Source organism: Orbicella franksi, chromosome 3 (genome assembly GCF_964199315.1).
Source record: "Orbicella franksi chromosome 3, jaOrbFran1.1, whole genome shotgun sequence".
NCBI classification, from domain to species: domain Eukaryota; kingdom Metazoa; phylum Cnidaria; class Anthozoa; order Scleractinia; family Merulinidae; genus Orbicella; species Orbicella franksi.
Genome location: NC_138147.1, coordinates 13,333,037 through 13,347,969, shown reverse-complemented (window position 1 = coordinate 13,347,969; position 14,933 = coordinate 13,333,037). Strand labels below are relative to the sequence as shown.

General features: G+C 39.9%; 3 protein-coding genes across 4 annotated transcripts; 2 read left to right on the top strand and 1 right to left on the bottom strand.

The window, feature by feature from the left end:
• The first annotated feature begins 47 nt into the window (after positions 1 to 47).
• Positions 48 to 7,649, top strand: LOC145481332 (uncharacterized). 2 transcript variants are annotated; one of them, XM_081459804.1, is made up of 5 exons: positions 48 to 123; positions 254 to 829; positions 1,479 to 3,736; positions 4,253 to 4,766; positions 4,961 to 7,649. In XM_081459804.1, the coding sequence occupies exons 2-5, from the start codon at positions 406 to 408 to the stop codon at positions 5,164 to 5,166; spliced, it is 3,402 nt and encodes a 1,133-aa protein (XP_081315930.1). In that variant the 5' UTR covers positions 48 to 123; positions 254 to 405; the 3' UTR covers positions 5,167 to 7,649. The 2 variants fall into 2 exon arrangements, with proteins under 2 accessions (XP_081315930.1, XP_081315929.1); XM_081459803.1 differs by having other exon boundaries at positions 254 to 835.
• Positions 7,650 to 7,741: 92 nt separating this feature from the next.
• Positions 7,742 to 12,404, bottom strand: LOC145481346 (large ribosomal subunit protein eL24-like). The gene is made up of 5 exons (XM_081459823.1): positions 12,337 to 12,404; positions 11,963 to 12,038; positions 11,291 to 11,538; positions 10,500 to 10,551; positions 7,742 to 10,098 (listed from the first exon to the last, which is right to left on the bottom strand). Exons 1-5 carry the CDS (start codon positions 12,387 to 12,389, stop codon positions 10,012 to 10,014), a joined length of 516 nt encoding a protein of 171 aa, XP_081315949.1. The 5' UTR covers positions 12,390 to 12,404; the 3' UTR covers positions 7,742 to 10,011.
• A 14-nt stretch (positions 12,405 to 12,418) lies between these two features.
• LOC145481349 (coiled-coil domain-containing protein 28B-like) lies at positions 12,419 to 14,498 on the top strand. The gene has a single exon (XM_081459827.1). It carries the CDS (start codon positions 12,531 to 12,533, stop codon positions 12,936 to 12,938), a length of 408 nt encoding a protein of 135 aa, XP_081315953.1. The 5' UTR covers positions 12,419 to 12,530; the 3' UTR covers positions 12,939 to 14,498.
• Positions 14,499 to 14,933: the final 435 nt, after the last annotated feature.

Sequence of the window (14,933 nt, the reverse complement as noted above, 5' to 3'; positions counted from 1 at the left end):
AGTAGGGTGGGTCGGGGATTCCCCGCGGGAAAAATCCCTGGAACCAACTTTGAAAGGAGAATGTTGTCGCTATTTTAGTTTCGTTTTACGAAGAACGCTTTGCGGAGTTTTACTGCGTAAAAGGTGAGCCTTTGTTGAAGATAGTTTAGTATGAGTTTTGAAGAGAGTAAGAAGGTCAGCACTGGGGTTTTTTCGGTTGATGATGTCGCCTATAATTTCCCTAACATTGACACAAGTTCACTTCCTGTTTTAGGTCTGCTTTTTTATACGTGATCCGATTGTCGTTCATGTTTAATTTGAAATCGTTAATGTTGGAATCGACTGGATCCATTTAATGTGAAAGGGTTGTGAAGAAAAGATTCTGGTTAGCGGACTCAATCTGTGATCCATCTACGAGCAACAACAATGGCTTCATTTCAGCCAGCCAGTCATCTATTTGAACGAAACATATCCTTGAACGATTTGGACTCGGCTTTGGACGTGAGAGAAATCGTACGCAGAGATGTCGTGGTGCCAGAGGACGTCACGAAACACCGCTATCTCGACTCGTCGACCAAGTATTCGTTCGTGCTAACGTCGTTTCAAGATTTCACTATCGAGTTCCGCAAATTCGTGTACAGCTTTCTAGTCGACGGCTATATTCTCAGGGAACTTGAAGCCGCGAGGAGACTCAATTGGTGTTCCTCCTTGGGCCGTATGGTCACGGTGAACACTCTGGGTGATGGAAACTGTCTTATGCATGCAGCTTCCATTGGCATGTGGGCAGTGAACGACAGATATCAAACACTGAGAAAAACTGCCTACGAAGCATTATTGGAGGACGTGGAAGGTACAAGTAAGTTAAGGTCTATAAAAAGGGAATGGGAGAGGAGGGGGTTGGTGGTCGCTTTTGCCCAGCTTTGCCCCTGACATAAGAATGTAAAAGTTACCCCTCCCCCAGGGGTAACTATGCAGGAAAGATTGAAATATATGTTAAGTGATATTTCATAATCTTAATCTTTCAATGTCCTTCTTTGCTGGTAATTGAGATATAAATAATTATGAACATTTTTGTTTTAGTTTCAGCCATAGATTTCATAAGGAAGTAAAAAAAAGTGCTGCTTTGTTCAGCATACAAAACAAAATATTATTGTTGAGTGAAGTTCCTATGGGAACTATGTACAAAGTGGCTATGGTTGACTGGATACTGAAAAATTGGAAATTCAAGTCATGCACTAAAGGCTTCCTTCTCTTGTACCAAAATTAACTCTTAACTCAAACCAAAAGTGATTTATGTTGAGAAAATTATCCTGTGTCAACACTGCATGCCATTGTAATTAAGAACCTCTTAGTTATACGTGAAATACAGGGCTCGTAAAAAGTGCTGGGCAAATAACTTCTCATTCTCACTTGCCTGATTTGGTGAGGGCTAAAGAAAATAATTTGCCAACTTATTGTAAAAAAGTCATTTAAAGTCGATACCTTGTTCTTTTTTTTAGGATTTTACTATGGCCGTTGGAAAGCTGAAGAAGAACAGCAGATACTAAATCAGATTGGTGGATACGACAGAACAGAGGAACAGTGGAATCATGAATGGGAGGAGGTTATCAGGCTCATTTCTCAGACTGAGTTCCCATGTGGCCCAAATGGTGCTCAGTTTGGAAGCCTTGCAGAAATTCACATCTTTGTCCTTGCTAATATTCTGCGTCGTTCCATCATTGTGGTGTCAGATGACACCCTGAGGGGACCTTATGGCGATTCGTACTCTCCGATAAACTTTGGAGGTATCTATTTACCTCTGCTCTGGGACTCTGTTGACTGTGTGAAAAGTCCGTTGGTAATTGGCTATGCAGGTGGACATTTCACAGCAGTTATCAGTATTCAAGATGGTAAAATGGATCTAGGCATTGAAAACAATCCAACAGCAAGCAGCTCAAGTAATTGCATTCATGCTGTGCCATTAGTAAAATATGATGGAACTCCATTACCTGTTCATTTCCTTTACGATCATGAAGCACCATTAGCAAGTGACCGTGTCCGCCAGTACTTAGATTGTGCAAAGGTACCCTTTTCAAGCAATCAAGGAGAAACCAGGCAAACAGTTCTTGTTGCAAAACTGCACTTTTCAGAGCAACCATGCTGCATGAAAGAGCTCATTGATGGGTACTTCAGGAAGGCTAGGGAGGAATACCAGCGAGTATCAAGACACAGTCAACTTCATGTTCAATTGCAACCAGGTACCAAACAGCCAGCTCTACAGATTGTGGAATGTCAAACTCAGGGCTGCAGTTTCTTTGGATCCACAGAAACTGGTAACCGCTGCTCTAAATGCCTAAATGAGTTTCTAAGGACCTTGGGACCTGCTTCTGAACCAAGGCAACATGTTCCTACAGGACAGCCAATTACCTCCCCGCAACCTGTTGCAGTAACAGCACAACAAGCACCAAATACCAGTGCATGGCAACACATCGTAACAACACAGGCAGCACCTACTACGAGCGTGGCACCTTCCATGACCCTCCCTACAGCGAGGTCTGTTAAATGTCGTACCACAGGATGTAAGTATGGAGCTATTCCTAATGGAGGTGGTCTTTGTGAGAGGTGCTCTGAAGCTGAGAGAAGTGCCGAAGAAATGGCAGCAAGCATGAATCACATGAGTCTGGCCTCAGCAAAGCATTGTTCAAACAGTGTGAATGGCTGTGAGTTCTTTGGCTTGCCTGAACATCATAACTTGTGTTCCAGGTGCTACAGAACCTTCTGTCTTAATATGGAAAACACTTTGGGAGTGCTGTCCCCTACTGGATTACCACCAAGCAGTCCCACAGCATTGACACCACCAGACCAATGCCAGATTCAAGGATGCCTATCTCCTGGTGTCCCTGCATTGTATGGTATGTGCGTTCAGTGCTACACTCGTTGTATACATTCCTTTATACGTACTCAAGGAAGATCTGTTGGAGGTGCGACGCAGACTAGACCACATCAGCCATCACCACCAGTGGATGTCATGAGAAAGAAACAGTTACCTACAGGTGGGAGGAACAAAGGTGTCCTATGTGCTTCTCCTGGTTGCTGCAATGAGGGAATCTTTCATTTGTCTGACCTATGTGCAGAATGTCATGCAAGGAACACTGCTCCATCTTCACAGACAAGAAATGCTTCAGTGACCACAGCAGGCATGGCAAGTTTTCCAGTACCTCCACCTCCTCAGAGCTCCGTGACAACAACAGCTTCTTCGACAGCAACAGCTTCTGCTGCTCCTAGTCATCAACTCACATCAGCACTTACAAGTGCTATTGGCTATAATAATAATTACTGTTCCAACCCAATGTGTCGCAATCCAAGAAGAAAGAATGGAAGAGGCTTATGTCAGAGATGTGAAAGTCTGAGCACTGGCTCCTTGCAAGTCAATCCTACAGTTAGTTTGCAACAGCCAACGAGACCGTTTGATGCAGCTACCACAGTATCAAGTATGCCACCAAGGCAAAACACACTAGCTTACTCAAGTGCCATGTCACAAATGTATACCACTTCTGAGATGGGCCTTCCATGTCAAGTGACCACAGCTCAATTACCACCTTCTGGAGCTAACTCTGGCAAGTGTGTCGTGGGCTGTGGAAAACCAGCAGTGCAGGAAGGTGGTTTGTGTGAGCAGTGCTATGCTGCAGCTTATCAGCTGGAACTTAACAGACAAACAGTTTCCCAGCCATCCAGACAACAAAGACCCGTAGCATCTAGATCAGTCACAAGAAACCAGGTATGCACTCATCTGATGTGAATTTGTATGGTCTAGATAGAAGCATAGTTATAATGAGATATCACTCTGCTACATGTACATGTACATGTAGAGATCTACTGCGACAGTAGATCTGAGTTGTATGTAGCCAAAGTCAATCAAAGTTTTTCTTCCCCTGCTGACTCAATCACATTTTACACAACTTGTCGATGGAGAGGCATCCACGTTGCAAGTATATACTGCAGTTTCTTAATTAAAAGTGTCTTTCACATTATATACTAGGGACCTTCAGATTAAAGTACAAACAGTATAAGATGGAGTATGAATACAACTTTTCAGTCCATTGTGAACAGATTGAAAAAATTTTGATTGCCAAGTATACATTCTGAGTCAAACTTGATGTTCAGCATACTTTACCTGAAGGTCCTTATAGCCCAGAGTTGCACATGGGTAAATCCATTCTTACCAGATATTGTAAGCCAGAAGTCCCTGCTGTGATCTCAATTGCATGTTTTTTTGGTTGATTTCTTTTCAAAGGTGGAACAAAGAAATATTGCTGAGACCAGCTCTGGTAGCAATATTCAACAGACCGAGGCAACAGCAGCCAAGAAAAAGGCAACACTGCTACCATGTCCTTCTAAAGGATGTATGCAGTTTGGCAGCCCAGAGAAAAATGGCCTTTGCGATGATTGCTATCACAAGAAGGGCAACCAACAGCAAGGTGCATCAGCAGTTACTGGAGCTAATGAGCAACAACAGGCTTCAAACCACACGTGGGACCTCCACAATACTCACAATACTGTAGAGAATCATCAGTTCGGCAACAGATCTTATGGACTACAAGGTCCTGTGCAAGTCTCCCAGATTCAAAGTCCGTCATATGAGTCTGGCACAAGTGGTCAGAACTCGAGTTTGGGAAATGGTGCCTTACATGGTCAGAAATGCTGTGGGACCAACTGCACCCTGTTTGGAACACCCGAGATGAATGGCTACTGCTCCAGGTGCTTTTTGGAAAGCACAATACCTCAGTCATACCCTCATTCAATTCCAGGTAATGTTCATTGAGCTCTGTACTACATGTACATTTAGCTTAAACATGAAAGAAATGAATCAACTTACAGGTGGTATGATAAGGAGGTGCATGAAGAACTAAGAGGTGAAGTTCTCCTAATTTTTTGTCATCGTGAGCAATTTATACTCTTCCTGCATGTGTTAACTGAATTTTTATTCTCAATCTTTTGGTAGATTTCCCAGCTGAAGTTTCATCATCGTCTGTTGCATCCCGCACCACATCAACAGAACAGTGCAGAGTAACTGGTTGCGCCAATGTTGCCGCAGCAGACAGGCATGGTCACTGCCAAAAATGCTTCACAAGATTTTACCCAGACGTGGTTCATCGTGAAGCAGTTGTTGAAAGGCAGATGTCTGAATTGGCTGAAACTGTTAATTAGTTATTGTAAATGGAAAAAATCTTGTTTGAATTGAACACATTATGATTATAATCTTAAAGCTACACTGATGATTTATGGCAGATGTATGTGTATGCCTTAGTTCACAGTGCTGATCAAAAAAGGAGAACACTAAAACTGACAGTGGATCATGTCACAAAAGTAAAGCAAGTCAAATTTGAGATCAGTAATAATATTGTGAACAGTCCTTCAAGTCAATGAATTCATCTGTTTGGGGTCTTAATTGTTAATTACCTATCTTGCTTGAATTCATAAGCTTTTGTGACTGAGGCAGTTAGGGAGAAATCTTACTACTGAGGAAAATTCAATGGGCTTAAATTTCTTAAAGAAGCAGTGCTGGTCATTTTAACAACGAGCAATTGATGATTTGTGCTGAGAAGTTGTCTTTCTTTTCTCCCCAGTACAGTACAAATATTAGAAAGAAGCGGAGTTGTGGGAAACATCCTGGGCTGTTCTTGCATGCTGATTATTCTGTCATGATTAAAGGCTTAGAGAAGGTTGGAGAAACTCAGTTTCTCAGACTATGAAAAAAAAAACTGTCAGACTTTTATTCTTGGGCAACAAAAAATATAAAAAATAGTTGTACAGTCTAACCTGTTTATACAGATGCCAAATAGGCATAGCTGAGTGTCACTATGATACAGGCAGAGATTATATGGTTTCTCTGGGACAAAGTGAACTGGCTGTAATATAGGGCTGTGTGTCCATATTTGTTCAACACTGTCCTGAAAACAGTAGTCAGCAGCGAGAAGTTTTCCATGTTAATCTCAACAGTGTTATCACTATTTATACAAACAATAGCCTCCATTTGGCGCAAAAATATGCTAGCCAAAGGATATTTTCCGCGGACATTATCTGTTCCGAGAAGCGAACAGTTTTCTAAGAGCGTAGCTCGAGGAAAACTGTGAGCTTCGAGGAACAGATAATGTCCAAGGACAAATATCCGAGCATATTTTCGCCCTTAATGGAGGCTATTGCATTTACTATTCTTCAAATCTTTTTCGCAATGCACACAGTGTTGAAAATTGGGGAATATTCTCGGATATTCCCCAGTTTGAGCTGGGGAATATTCAGTCCCATGATGTGTTTAGACCAATCACGCTCAAGTGAAAATATTCGATGGATTAAAAGGCTTAATAGTTAAAATAATATACATAGGTTTTGAGGACAGTGGGTAAAAGGAGTGAAAGTAGAAATTGATAAGTTAATGTTCAACTAGGATTAACTTGGATGAAACAAGTTACTGGATCCACAAAGACATTGAGTTTTACATGCCTCTTAGCTTTAATTAATAGAGTTTGCCAATGTAATTATAATTTAAAATACAAAAAATAAACCGTTTTTGAAGTATCAACCTGAATAGAAAGAATTTTTATCTGATCCATATGCTCACTGGATGTCCACCCACATGGGTGGATCAAACTGGGATGCTTAAAGGGGATGGCCAAACCCATTGAAGGAAAGTACAAAGCTGTACTGGAATTTCTAAAGAGGTGCATCAAACCAAATACTCATTGACCCCCATAATTATTATGGCCAGTCTTTTTTTGCCTCAGTGAAATGCCCAAACATTTTCTTGTAAGAAAGCTAGGTGTAAATGCAACCACCCCAATAACATGACCAACAGCCACATATTTCTGAAATCCCAATCAGTATAATCCTTTACAATTCTACCACGTTAATATGGCCACTCAAACCAGATTTGTTCATCTTTCCATGGTTATAATGTATGTACTGATTGAAGTTTCAACATTTTTAACATTATCTCTGCGTTTCGAAATTATACTTACTGAAGGAGTTGTTGAAGTTGTTTAGAACTGCAATTGTGATATCCACTTAGGATAGACCGGTCACAAAATGTGACTCTACCCGGTTAAAACAGCCAAATTTTCTGGCCCGTTGGTGACTGTATTAACGGGGTTCCAGTGTACCTTCATGTACCCTTGGGTAGCTACCCTGAGTAGGACCCTGTATACTGGACACGTGATTTTGTGGAGAAAGAGGCTACCAGCAGCTCTTAACTACAACTAGACTATGAGTAGGCCCTCTTTTGCTTACTGTAGCCCAGCCATTTTTCCTTCTGTCAAGGGTTTCCTTTGAGTCAGGCACAATGGAATAAGCAAAATAGAGGCTATCCTTAGTCCACTACAGGTACGGTACAATGGGCTGAAAATTCTCATTTGACTGATGGGCTTCTGAAGACTGGCAAAATATATTTTGTAATGTTTCGCTAATTACACTGGAGTATGTTCACTAGGTATGGTTCGTGTTAGCTGTAGCAGTATTTTAGGCGTGAATCCCTAAGGGGCTAGTAGGCTATTTAAGAATTTGTAAGTTATGCAAGAGCCACTCGAAGGCATCTCTTTCAACTTTGCTTTTTAATTTTTCTGTTTATTCACTGCTGTATTCTCTTTATGATGATGTAACGCTCACTGTATCCTGCATCAATAAACGAGATGCCCGCCCCTGATGCTGTTTGTGTTTATTAAGATTAGTTACAAAATATTTTATAATCATGTCAGGGTGATTAGAGTATAACATCTATTTCAGCTGGTTGAATAATGTTTAAACCACGTTTGAGGACAGAATTTGTGCAACTCTACCCTAGTTTGGACAGTCTCACATTAACCTCATGTGCCCTTTAAAGGGCTGCAAGGCCAAACTTATTACCCTGTTGGGTGGGATGTCCCAATATAGGCCATACCGTAAAATTCCGAAAATAAGCCCCGGGGCTTATTTTTTTCAAAGGACCTTTTGAGGGGCTCATTTTTTGGAAGGGGCTTATATTCAGAGGGGGTTATTATAGGAGGGAAATTTGCATTTCAAAATTGGATGGGCTTATAATTGGAGGGAAATTTGGGTCAAAATTTTTGAATGTGCAACTGGCAATATTAGGGTTTTGGCTAGAAATTCGTAACAAATTAACCACACTGAAAATGCCAAGTTCAAACACAATGGCAGTAAACTTTATTAGAACGGAAATACAGTAAAAACAGTAACCTTAACACTTGTTGACCACATTGCTTTAGTGCACGGAATCATTCTTTTATGACTTAAAAAGGCTTCGTGATAATGGTGATTGTGTGTAGTTTGCTTTGGTTTGTATAATTGAGGATAATTTCCAAATACAATCCCCCGGGGGCTTATATTTGGAGGGGCTTATTATGGAAAGTATTTTAACCTTTCAGATTTGGGGGTCTTCCGTACGGAGGGGCTAATTTTTGGAATTTTACGGTATGTAAAATATAGCCTCCATTTGGCATGGAAATGTACTTGAATATTTGTCTGCGGACAAGATCTGTTCCAAGAAGCAAACAGTTTTCCAGTAGCGTAGCTGGAGGAAAACTGTAAGCTTCGAGGAACAGTTAATGTCCAAGGGCAAATATGCGAGCACATTTTCCTGCCAAATGGAGGCTTTTGTGTTTATTATCCTTCAAATGTTTTTCACAACACATGCGGTTTTGAAAACCTGGGAATGTCACTTGGAGATTTCCCAGTTTTAGCTTTGGAATATTCAGTTGTGATGCATTTAGACCAGTCATGCGCAAGCAAAAGTATTTTTTATGGATTATAAAAGAAAATAACCAATACAATAGTTTGAATTCAGCAGTAAGCTTTGGATTATGTTCTGCAATAAAGATACTGACTTTTGCTCAGTTGCTAAAATTACGTTCGACATGGTATGGAAAAAAAAAATACCCTAGTTGAACGAGAGGGTAAATGTTTTGCAATACCACAAAATAATATCTCACTAGTTATTACTGGCTCCCAGTAAAGATGCTGCCATTTGTCTACAGGGGATGTTGAAGGTTATATTAGTTTCTTTAAATGTACGTGTAAACATAGAGTCCACAATGCATGCAGCTTTTTGTCCCCTTCCCAAAGTTCCAAACAAAGAAATCTCTCAAAGAATGGCTGCCATTCCAAGGCATGATGACTTAAGCACTTATTATTGTAAAGACATTGTGCCCAGGGCAGCCAGTACCAGTTGAGTTAAGATTCTTATATAGTTGAACCTCCAGTTGCAACCACCCCTCATAAGCGACCAGTTTTCCAAACTACCAAAAGTTTTCAAGTCAAATCACTATATTTGGAACCTCTTGTGGGCGAACACATTTCGTAAGCGACCGCAACCACTTTTAGAGCCAAAAGTTTGAAATTTTCTTTTGTATTTAACCTCCCATAAGCAACTGCTTGACAGATAATGGATTGAAAATTGGTGTTGTAATATTATTGCATCCCTCACAAGTACCAGATTTTTTCACAAAATTGACTTTTCACATGAAAACATTTAAAAATTTAGAGAAAAAAATACACATACACTGTTTTCCATCAGTCTTAAGACTCCCTTAAATGACTTAAAATTACCACATGCTAATGAGGCAAAATTTTGACCCAATAATTATGGTCTAAGCTGTCGTTAGTGACCACATAGGCTTGACATTTTGGGTGGTCACTTATGGGAGGTTCAACTGAACTTTCCCGTGTATTTGTTCTGAGGGTAAATCAGTCTACATGTACATGTACTACATTCACCATGTTACTTTCTTTGCATAATTTGCTACATGTAGCTGGGTGCTGATTAAGGCTAGCACTGGTTATATTTATTGCTCTAAATGATTCCTAAAGAGGATGGGGGAAATATGTTTAAATGAGGGCAGCACTTTGTCCTGATTTTAAGGGATGCCACACCGCTGCAATTGTTAGAAAAATGCCTGGGAGCTTTAAAAAACTGTTCCATTATAAATCAAACAAGCTGAAAACAACATGTTCATTTATCAAAGGCTTTATTACATGTCCGAAGCTATAAAGTACAGATGAATTTAATTAGCGCTTTCCTCCAACACGAGGAGCCTTTGTCTGCACAGGTTTGGCCGCCTTCTGCTTTTGCCGGACAGGTTGCTGCTGCTGTGCCTTAAAGCATAAACAATATTTAGGTCAGCATAAACACAACAAATGCACAGTGATATATAGTTGTTAATTTTCTTATCAATGTTTTACTGAATGTTCTTTAGCATGCACCTAATGTCAGCTCAGATATTGAAGCACAACTTGGTGTATTACTTGGACAAAACAAAAACCATTGATCCCTAAAACACACCCCATGTAGGTTATATGATTACCCACACCACACAAAACTCATAAAAATACTTCAAGACGTTAATCATCCTCACATTATTGGGCATCAACTCTCTACCTTTTCCTTACACTTAGGTACCAACTAAGATACATGGAAGTGCCTCTTTGATACATGACTGACTTGTTTCTTACTATAAAAGTTAAGTAATAACAATGTGTGCATTAGGGTGTTTTACCTTGACTACTTTCTTCTGTTGCTCTTTGGCCCTTGCCTTTTCTTTTGCAGCCCTGTGGAAAAACAGAACAAAAAAAACTGTTGACATACAAGTACAGTATAACATACATTCACTCTAGTTGTCTTCTTTATGCACTGGTCCAGAACAGTTTTCTCAGAAATAAGTTCCAATCAGGGATACTCCATGAGCACCTCAAACAATGTAGGTGTAAATAAAATCATCACTGAAAATGACTGGACAACAATGTTGCATACTAAGTGCAGCCTACAAGTTAAGACCTGTACGGTCACTCAAACTTTCTTTTTTTACATTAATGATAGTAATTTTTTTTTGCTTAACCCCAGTGCCATTCAGGGACAAGAACACAGCTTAACAGGTCAAAAGGTAAAAATTAAAAAAGAAAGCCAGAAGGTCTTGAACAGTGCCTGTCACCCCAATTTATCTCACTACCATAATTTAAGCAAAATTTAAAATGTGAACAGCAGGATACCGGAAAATAATTAGCAGGGCCAAAGGGTAATTTGCAAACATCACTTATCCATGTGAAGGAAAGGAATCTTGGGGCTAGCTCATATTAGCAAAGAAGAAATTTCCCAATACAAAATCAACAAAGGAATTCACTGGTCTTGTAGTTTCTTGGGTGTGAATACATGTACAAGTATACAGTAGCCATGTATGTCATATTCAATACATGCATTCCAAACCTGTGAAATGTCTTAAGTGAGATTGCCTTGACCTGCTTTCTGGTACTAAAGGGAGATACATATTTCCTGATTAAGTTGCACACCAACCTGATAGCTTGTTCCCGCTGGGCTTTTCTTACTTCAGGCTTTTGGTTTCGTTTGGCTAGGATGTTCTCAAGAGTAGCCCCCTGAACTGAACGCTGGAACTTAATGTTGCGCCTTGTTCGTTTTTTGGTGACTTCCTCAGTGGTGCCCTTTTTGTGCTTTCGGCGATACAAAACAGTCCATGTGATTTTTCGGGGATTGCGGTGCATTAGCAAGGCCCTCTCACATTTCTTGTTAAGGAAGTTGAAGACCTAAAGATTCAGGAGAACATTCTTAAGTATGCAAGGTACAACCTTCAAATTTCACAAAAGAGAAGTTCAAATATTAAACATCCCTCTATATATCCAGTACATACATGTATTCCTGACTTAATCAATTGAACCAAGCCAAATAAAAAATAAGTCAAACTCAGTTGATTGGATCGGCAATCAGATACAATCAAACTCCATTTTTTTGGCGAGTCTGATTATCATATTCAGTCAAACCATCAAATTCCATCAGTTTGATTTTGTTTGAGCTCCGCTACAACCAAATTATAACCAAAATAATAAAACCAGAGTACACTTTCAATTTCAATGTCTTGGAAACGTTCTATGACTGAATCCAAATTACACGTTTCTGAAGAAATAGCCTTTAATATGTGACTCTACGGCAAATGCACCTAACAAATCATACCTTTCCATCCAACCGACAGTACCTCTTGCCATGGCCAGGATAGATTTTGTACCCACTGTAGTTACACAACTCGAGCCTTCAAAAAATAGTACGTTTAGGATTTATTTAACAAAGAAGCTTTGCCACATGAATTGCTCCTATGATAAATAAATTTACCATAACGAAGGCTTGCACGAAAGAATTCATTTTCCTAACAGAAATCACCTTGCTGAGGCACTTCTACAACAAGTAAAATTTCACTGTAGTTTAGTGTCCTACTGTTTATAAAGCCCCGCAGAGTGAAACTTAAGGGGCCGATCTAGTAGTCTATTGCTCGTAAACATTTATCTATAGAGGATTGCGTCTGGATGCAAGAGGATTTTAACTAGACTTACTTCATCGCTGGACGATGATTAATCTTGATGGAAGAAGAATGATTGGGGTGCATGCGCAGATCAAATCATGGCTGATACTGCGAGCGAAGAGCACTATGGGAATATTCAAAATGGCGGCTGTGTTGAGAGTTGAAGCTTGTTGAACACAAAAGATCGAAACAATAACAACTGCACAGCATTTTTGTAGGAAAGGAATGGCCAAGAATATGGAAAGTCAAGGTAGCAGTAAGAGCAGATCGAGGGACGCAAAGGAAACTGAGAGATCGCAGGTGAAAGCTACTCCGAAAATTCAAGAACATTCTTTTCTGACTGACAGAACAGACGTCAAACAAATGGAGAAAGGATTGTTAGTTCTCATGCACGACTTCAATCACGGAAAGCTTCATGCGTTTGGAAAGGACTGCACTATTGAAAAGATGGATAAAGTTCGTGAGCTTCAAGAACGTTTGGCACAATTGCATTTTGAACTTGACAACATGACTGAGGGATTTGGAGAGGAGGAAGAAACAAGGAGCGGAGGAAATCTGGAGAAATTAATGAAGAACTTGGAAACTCTTAGTTCTACTGTTCAAAGCTTGCATCACGAAAGTTCGACGCAATAGGAAGGGCAATATTACAGTGCTGAAAAAGAAGGATGTTACACGATGGGCAATGATTGCCCACTCAAATCTACAGAATACCCTGCCTATCTGGACAACAATCTGCGCAAGTCGATTTACTGATACTCCAGCTGATATACATAGTCAGTATTATTTAGAGGTTATTCAGTGGCTATACACATTGTAAGCAATATATTTCCGTATCACCCCTTTAGTTTATTTTGCCTGCAGTTCCTTGTGCTACTAAATAAACTTTTTTATTTTAATTGAATCTATTTTAATCCGAAATCTAGAAATGTTTTCTGTAACACACTTAATTACATGTATATGGCATGGTAGTCGTGACGTTATTTCAAGCATTCTGATTGGTTCATTCTCAGTATGGATTTTGCCATAGGGAACAAATTGTTGCAGGCCGTGTACATGTATTTTTGTTTTTGAAAAGAGGAAAAATTCAGAATTTAGTGCCATATACGTGTTATAAACTACTCACTAACCCATGTAGCTTGCTCGAACTTACTGGACAATATTGGCCCTTGGGCATTATTGTATAGACCTTGCTGTGCTTGGTCTGTACTGTCATGACCTCAGACCAAAAGTCCCAAGTACGGCCCTTGCACTTGGTAAGTAAGAGGTTATTATTTTGTGGGACCAAGATTGAGGCGCATATATAAATGGTTGTAATGTCATGCATGTGCTGTTGTGTACTATTTTGTATGGCAGGGGGAGCGGAGACTCCAGTGTAAAAGTGACAGGTGCAATAACTGTCAGTGAGTTTTGAGAGGAACCCTAAAAAGTCCCATTTTCACTTTCCAAGGGGTATTTCACACATGATGAGAAAGTTACCAGACACCACACAGAGTGGTACCAATTATGTAACCCTAACAGTTAGAACAATCATCTGGTTTCTTTCCTATATGATGCCCCCGATGTCTCTTCCCTAAACAAGGTGTTTTGATTTGCCAATGCATTCATTCTCTTCCATGTTCACAGTGTCATATGAATCACAAAATGGTTTTTTCATAACTTTCAGTTCCCCTGATTAACCTCTATGTATCCCAAGTTAGCAGGAAATTGTGACTTAACTTTCTCAGGTATTCTGTGGTTGCAGCCATTTGCACCTTCAATACAGCCTATATTATTTTATGGACAGGAACATTCAGAATTGTCCCTCACTTGAAGCTAAATGAATCATTCTGAAATAAACTTGTGTCTGGGGTGGTCTATGATCTCTGCTCAAAGACCATTGGTTTAATGGTGGCAACAGGATGTGTTGCAGAGAGTTCTAGGGATAATAAGACTATAATAATTATTAAAGTATTGTAGTGGTTAGTGTAATAAAACTTATTATTCAAAGTAATTCTAGTGCCAAGTAAAAAAGAAAAAAATATGGTGTTACAATATTATTACATGTATGCAATTCCTGCTGTTTTGGTGGTTGTCCTTTGGACAACAAGATTTTTTTATGACTAACCCTCTGTAAAAACAGTCCTAGTGAGAGCTACTGGTGCCACTAGGTACAAATAGCTCTCAAAAATGCCTACCAACACCAGAAGGCTGTGCCAGTAATGTTTTTACCACAATTGCCACTAATCTCGCAATCTGATTGGCTTATTCGCTGTTGTTGATAAGAGTCCAGACAATGCTGTTGGGTCAATGCCTTTTTCAGCTCATGCTCTTGGAAAAACATTTTCTCTATTAGTTGATATTGTGGTAAAAAACATGTCAAATGTGGTTTAGTGTTGTCTGTACTCTTATCAATGATGTGCGTCATCACAGTGGTCAAAATTTGTTGTGGACTCACTTGGCTGCGCCTCGTGAGTCCACAACATTTTGACCACTTTGATGACGCATACTCATTGATAAGAGTACAGACAACGCTAAACCACATTCAATTTGTTAAGTGGCACCCCCCATCTGGTGACACTGATAATACAGCGTAGCTGAGTGACAATGGCAAAAGGCAAGTCTCCAGTGCCTTTAAATATCTGGAACCAT

What these genes read in the sequence shown, in the direction of transcription:
- LOC145481332 (XM_081459803.1), top strand. Translation starts at nt 406, where the DNA reads ATGGCTTCATTTCAGCCAGCCAGTCATCTATTTGAACGAAACATATCC. An exon ending in GGAGGACGTGGAAGGTACAA is followed by an intron (nt 836 to 1,478) that starts GTAAGTTAAGGT and finishes TCTTTTTTTTAG; the next exon opens with GATTTTACTATGGCCGTTGG. An exon ending in ATACCCTCATTCAATTCCAG is followed by an intron (nt 4,767 to 4,960) that starts GTAATGTTCATT and finishes ATCTTTTGGTAG; the next exon opens with ATTTCCCAGCTGAAGTTTCA.
- LOC145481346 (XM_081459823.1), bottom strand. Translation starts at nt 12,389, where the DNA reads ATGCACCCCAATCATTCTTCTTCCATCAAGATTAATCATCGTCCAGCG. An exon ending in AATCATCGTCCAGCGATGAA is followed by an intron (nt 12,039 to 12,336) that starts GTAAGTCTAGTT and finishes TATTTTTTGAAG; the next exon opens with GCTCGAGTTGTGTAACTACA. An exon ending in AACAGAAGAAAGTAGTCAAG is followed by an intron (nt 10,099 to 10,499) that starts GTAAAACACCCT and finishes TTATGCTTTAAG; the next exon opens with GCACAGCAGCAGCAACCTGT.
- LOC145481349 (XM_081459827.1), top strand. Translation starts at nt 12,531, where the DNA reads ATGGCCAAGAATATGGAAAGTCAAGGTAGCAGTAAGAGCAGATCGAGG.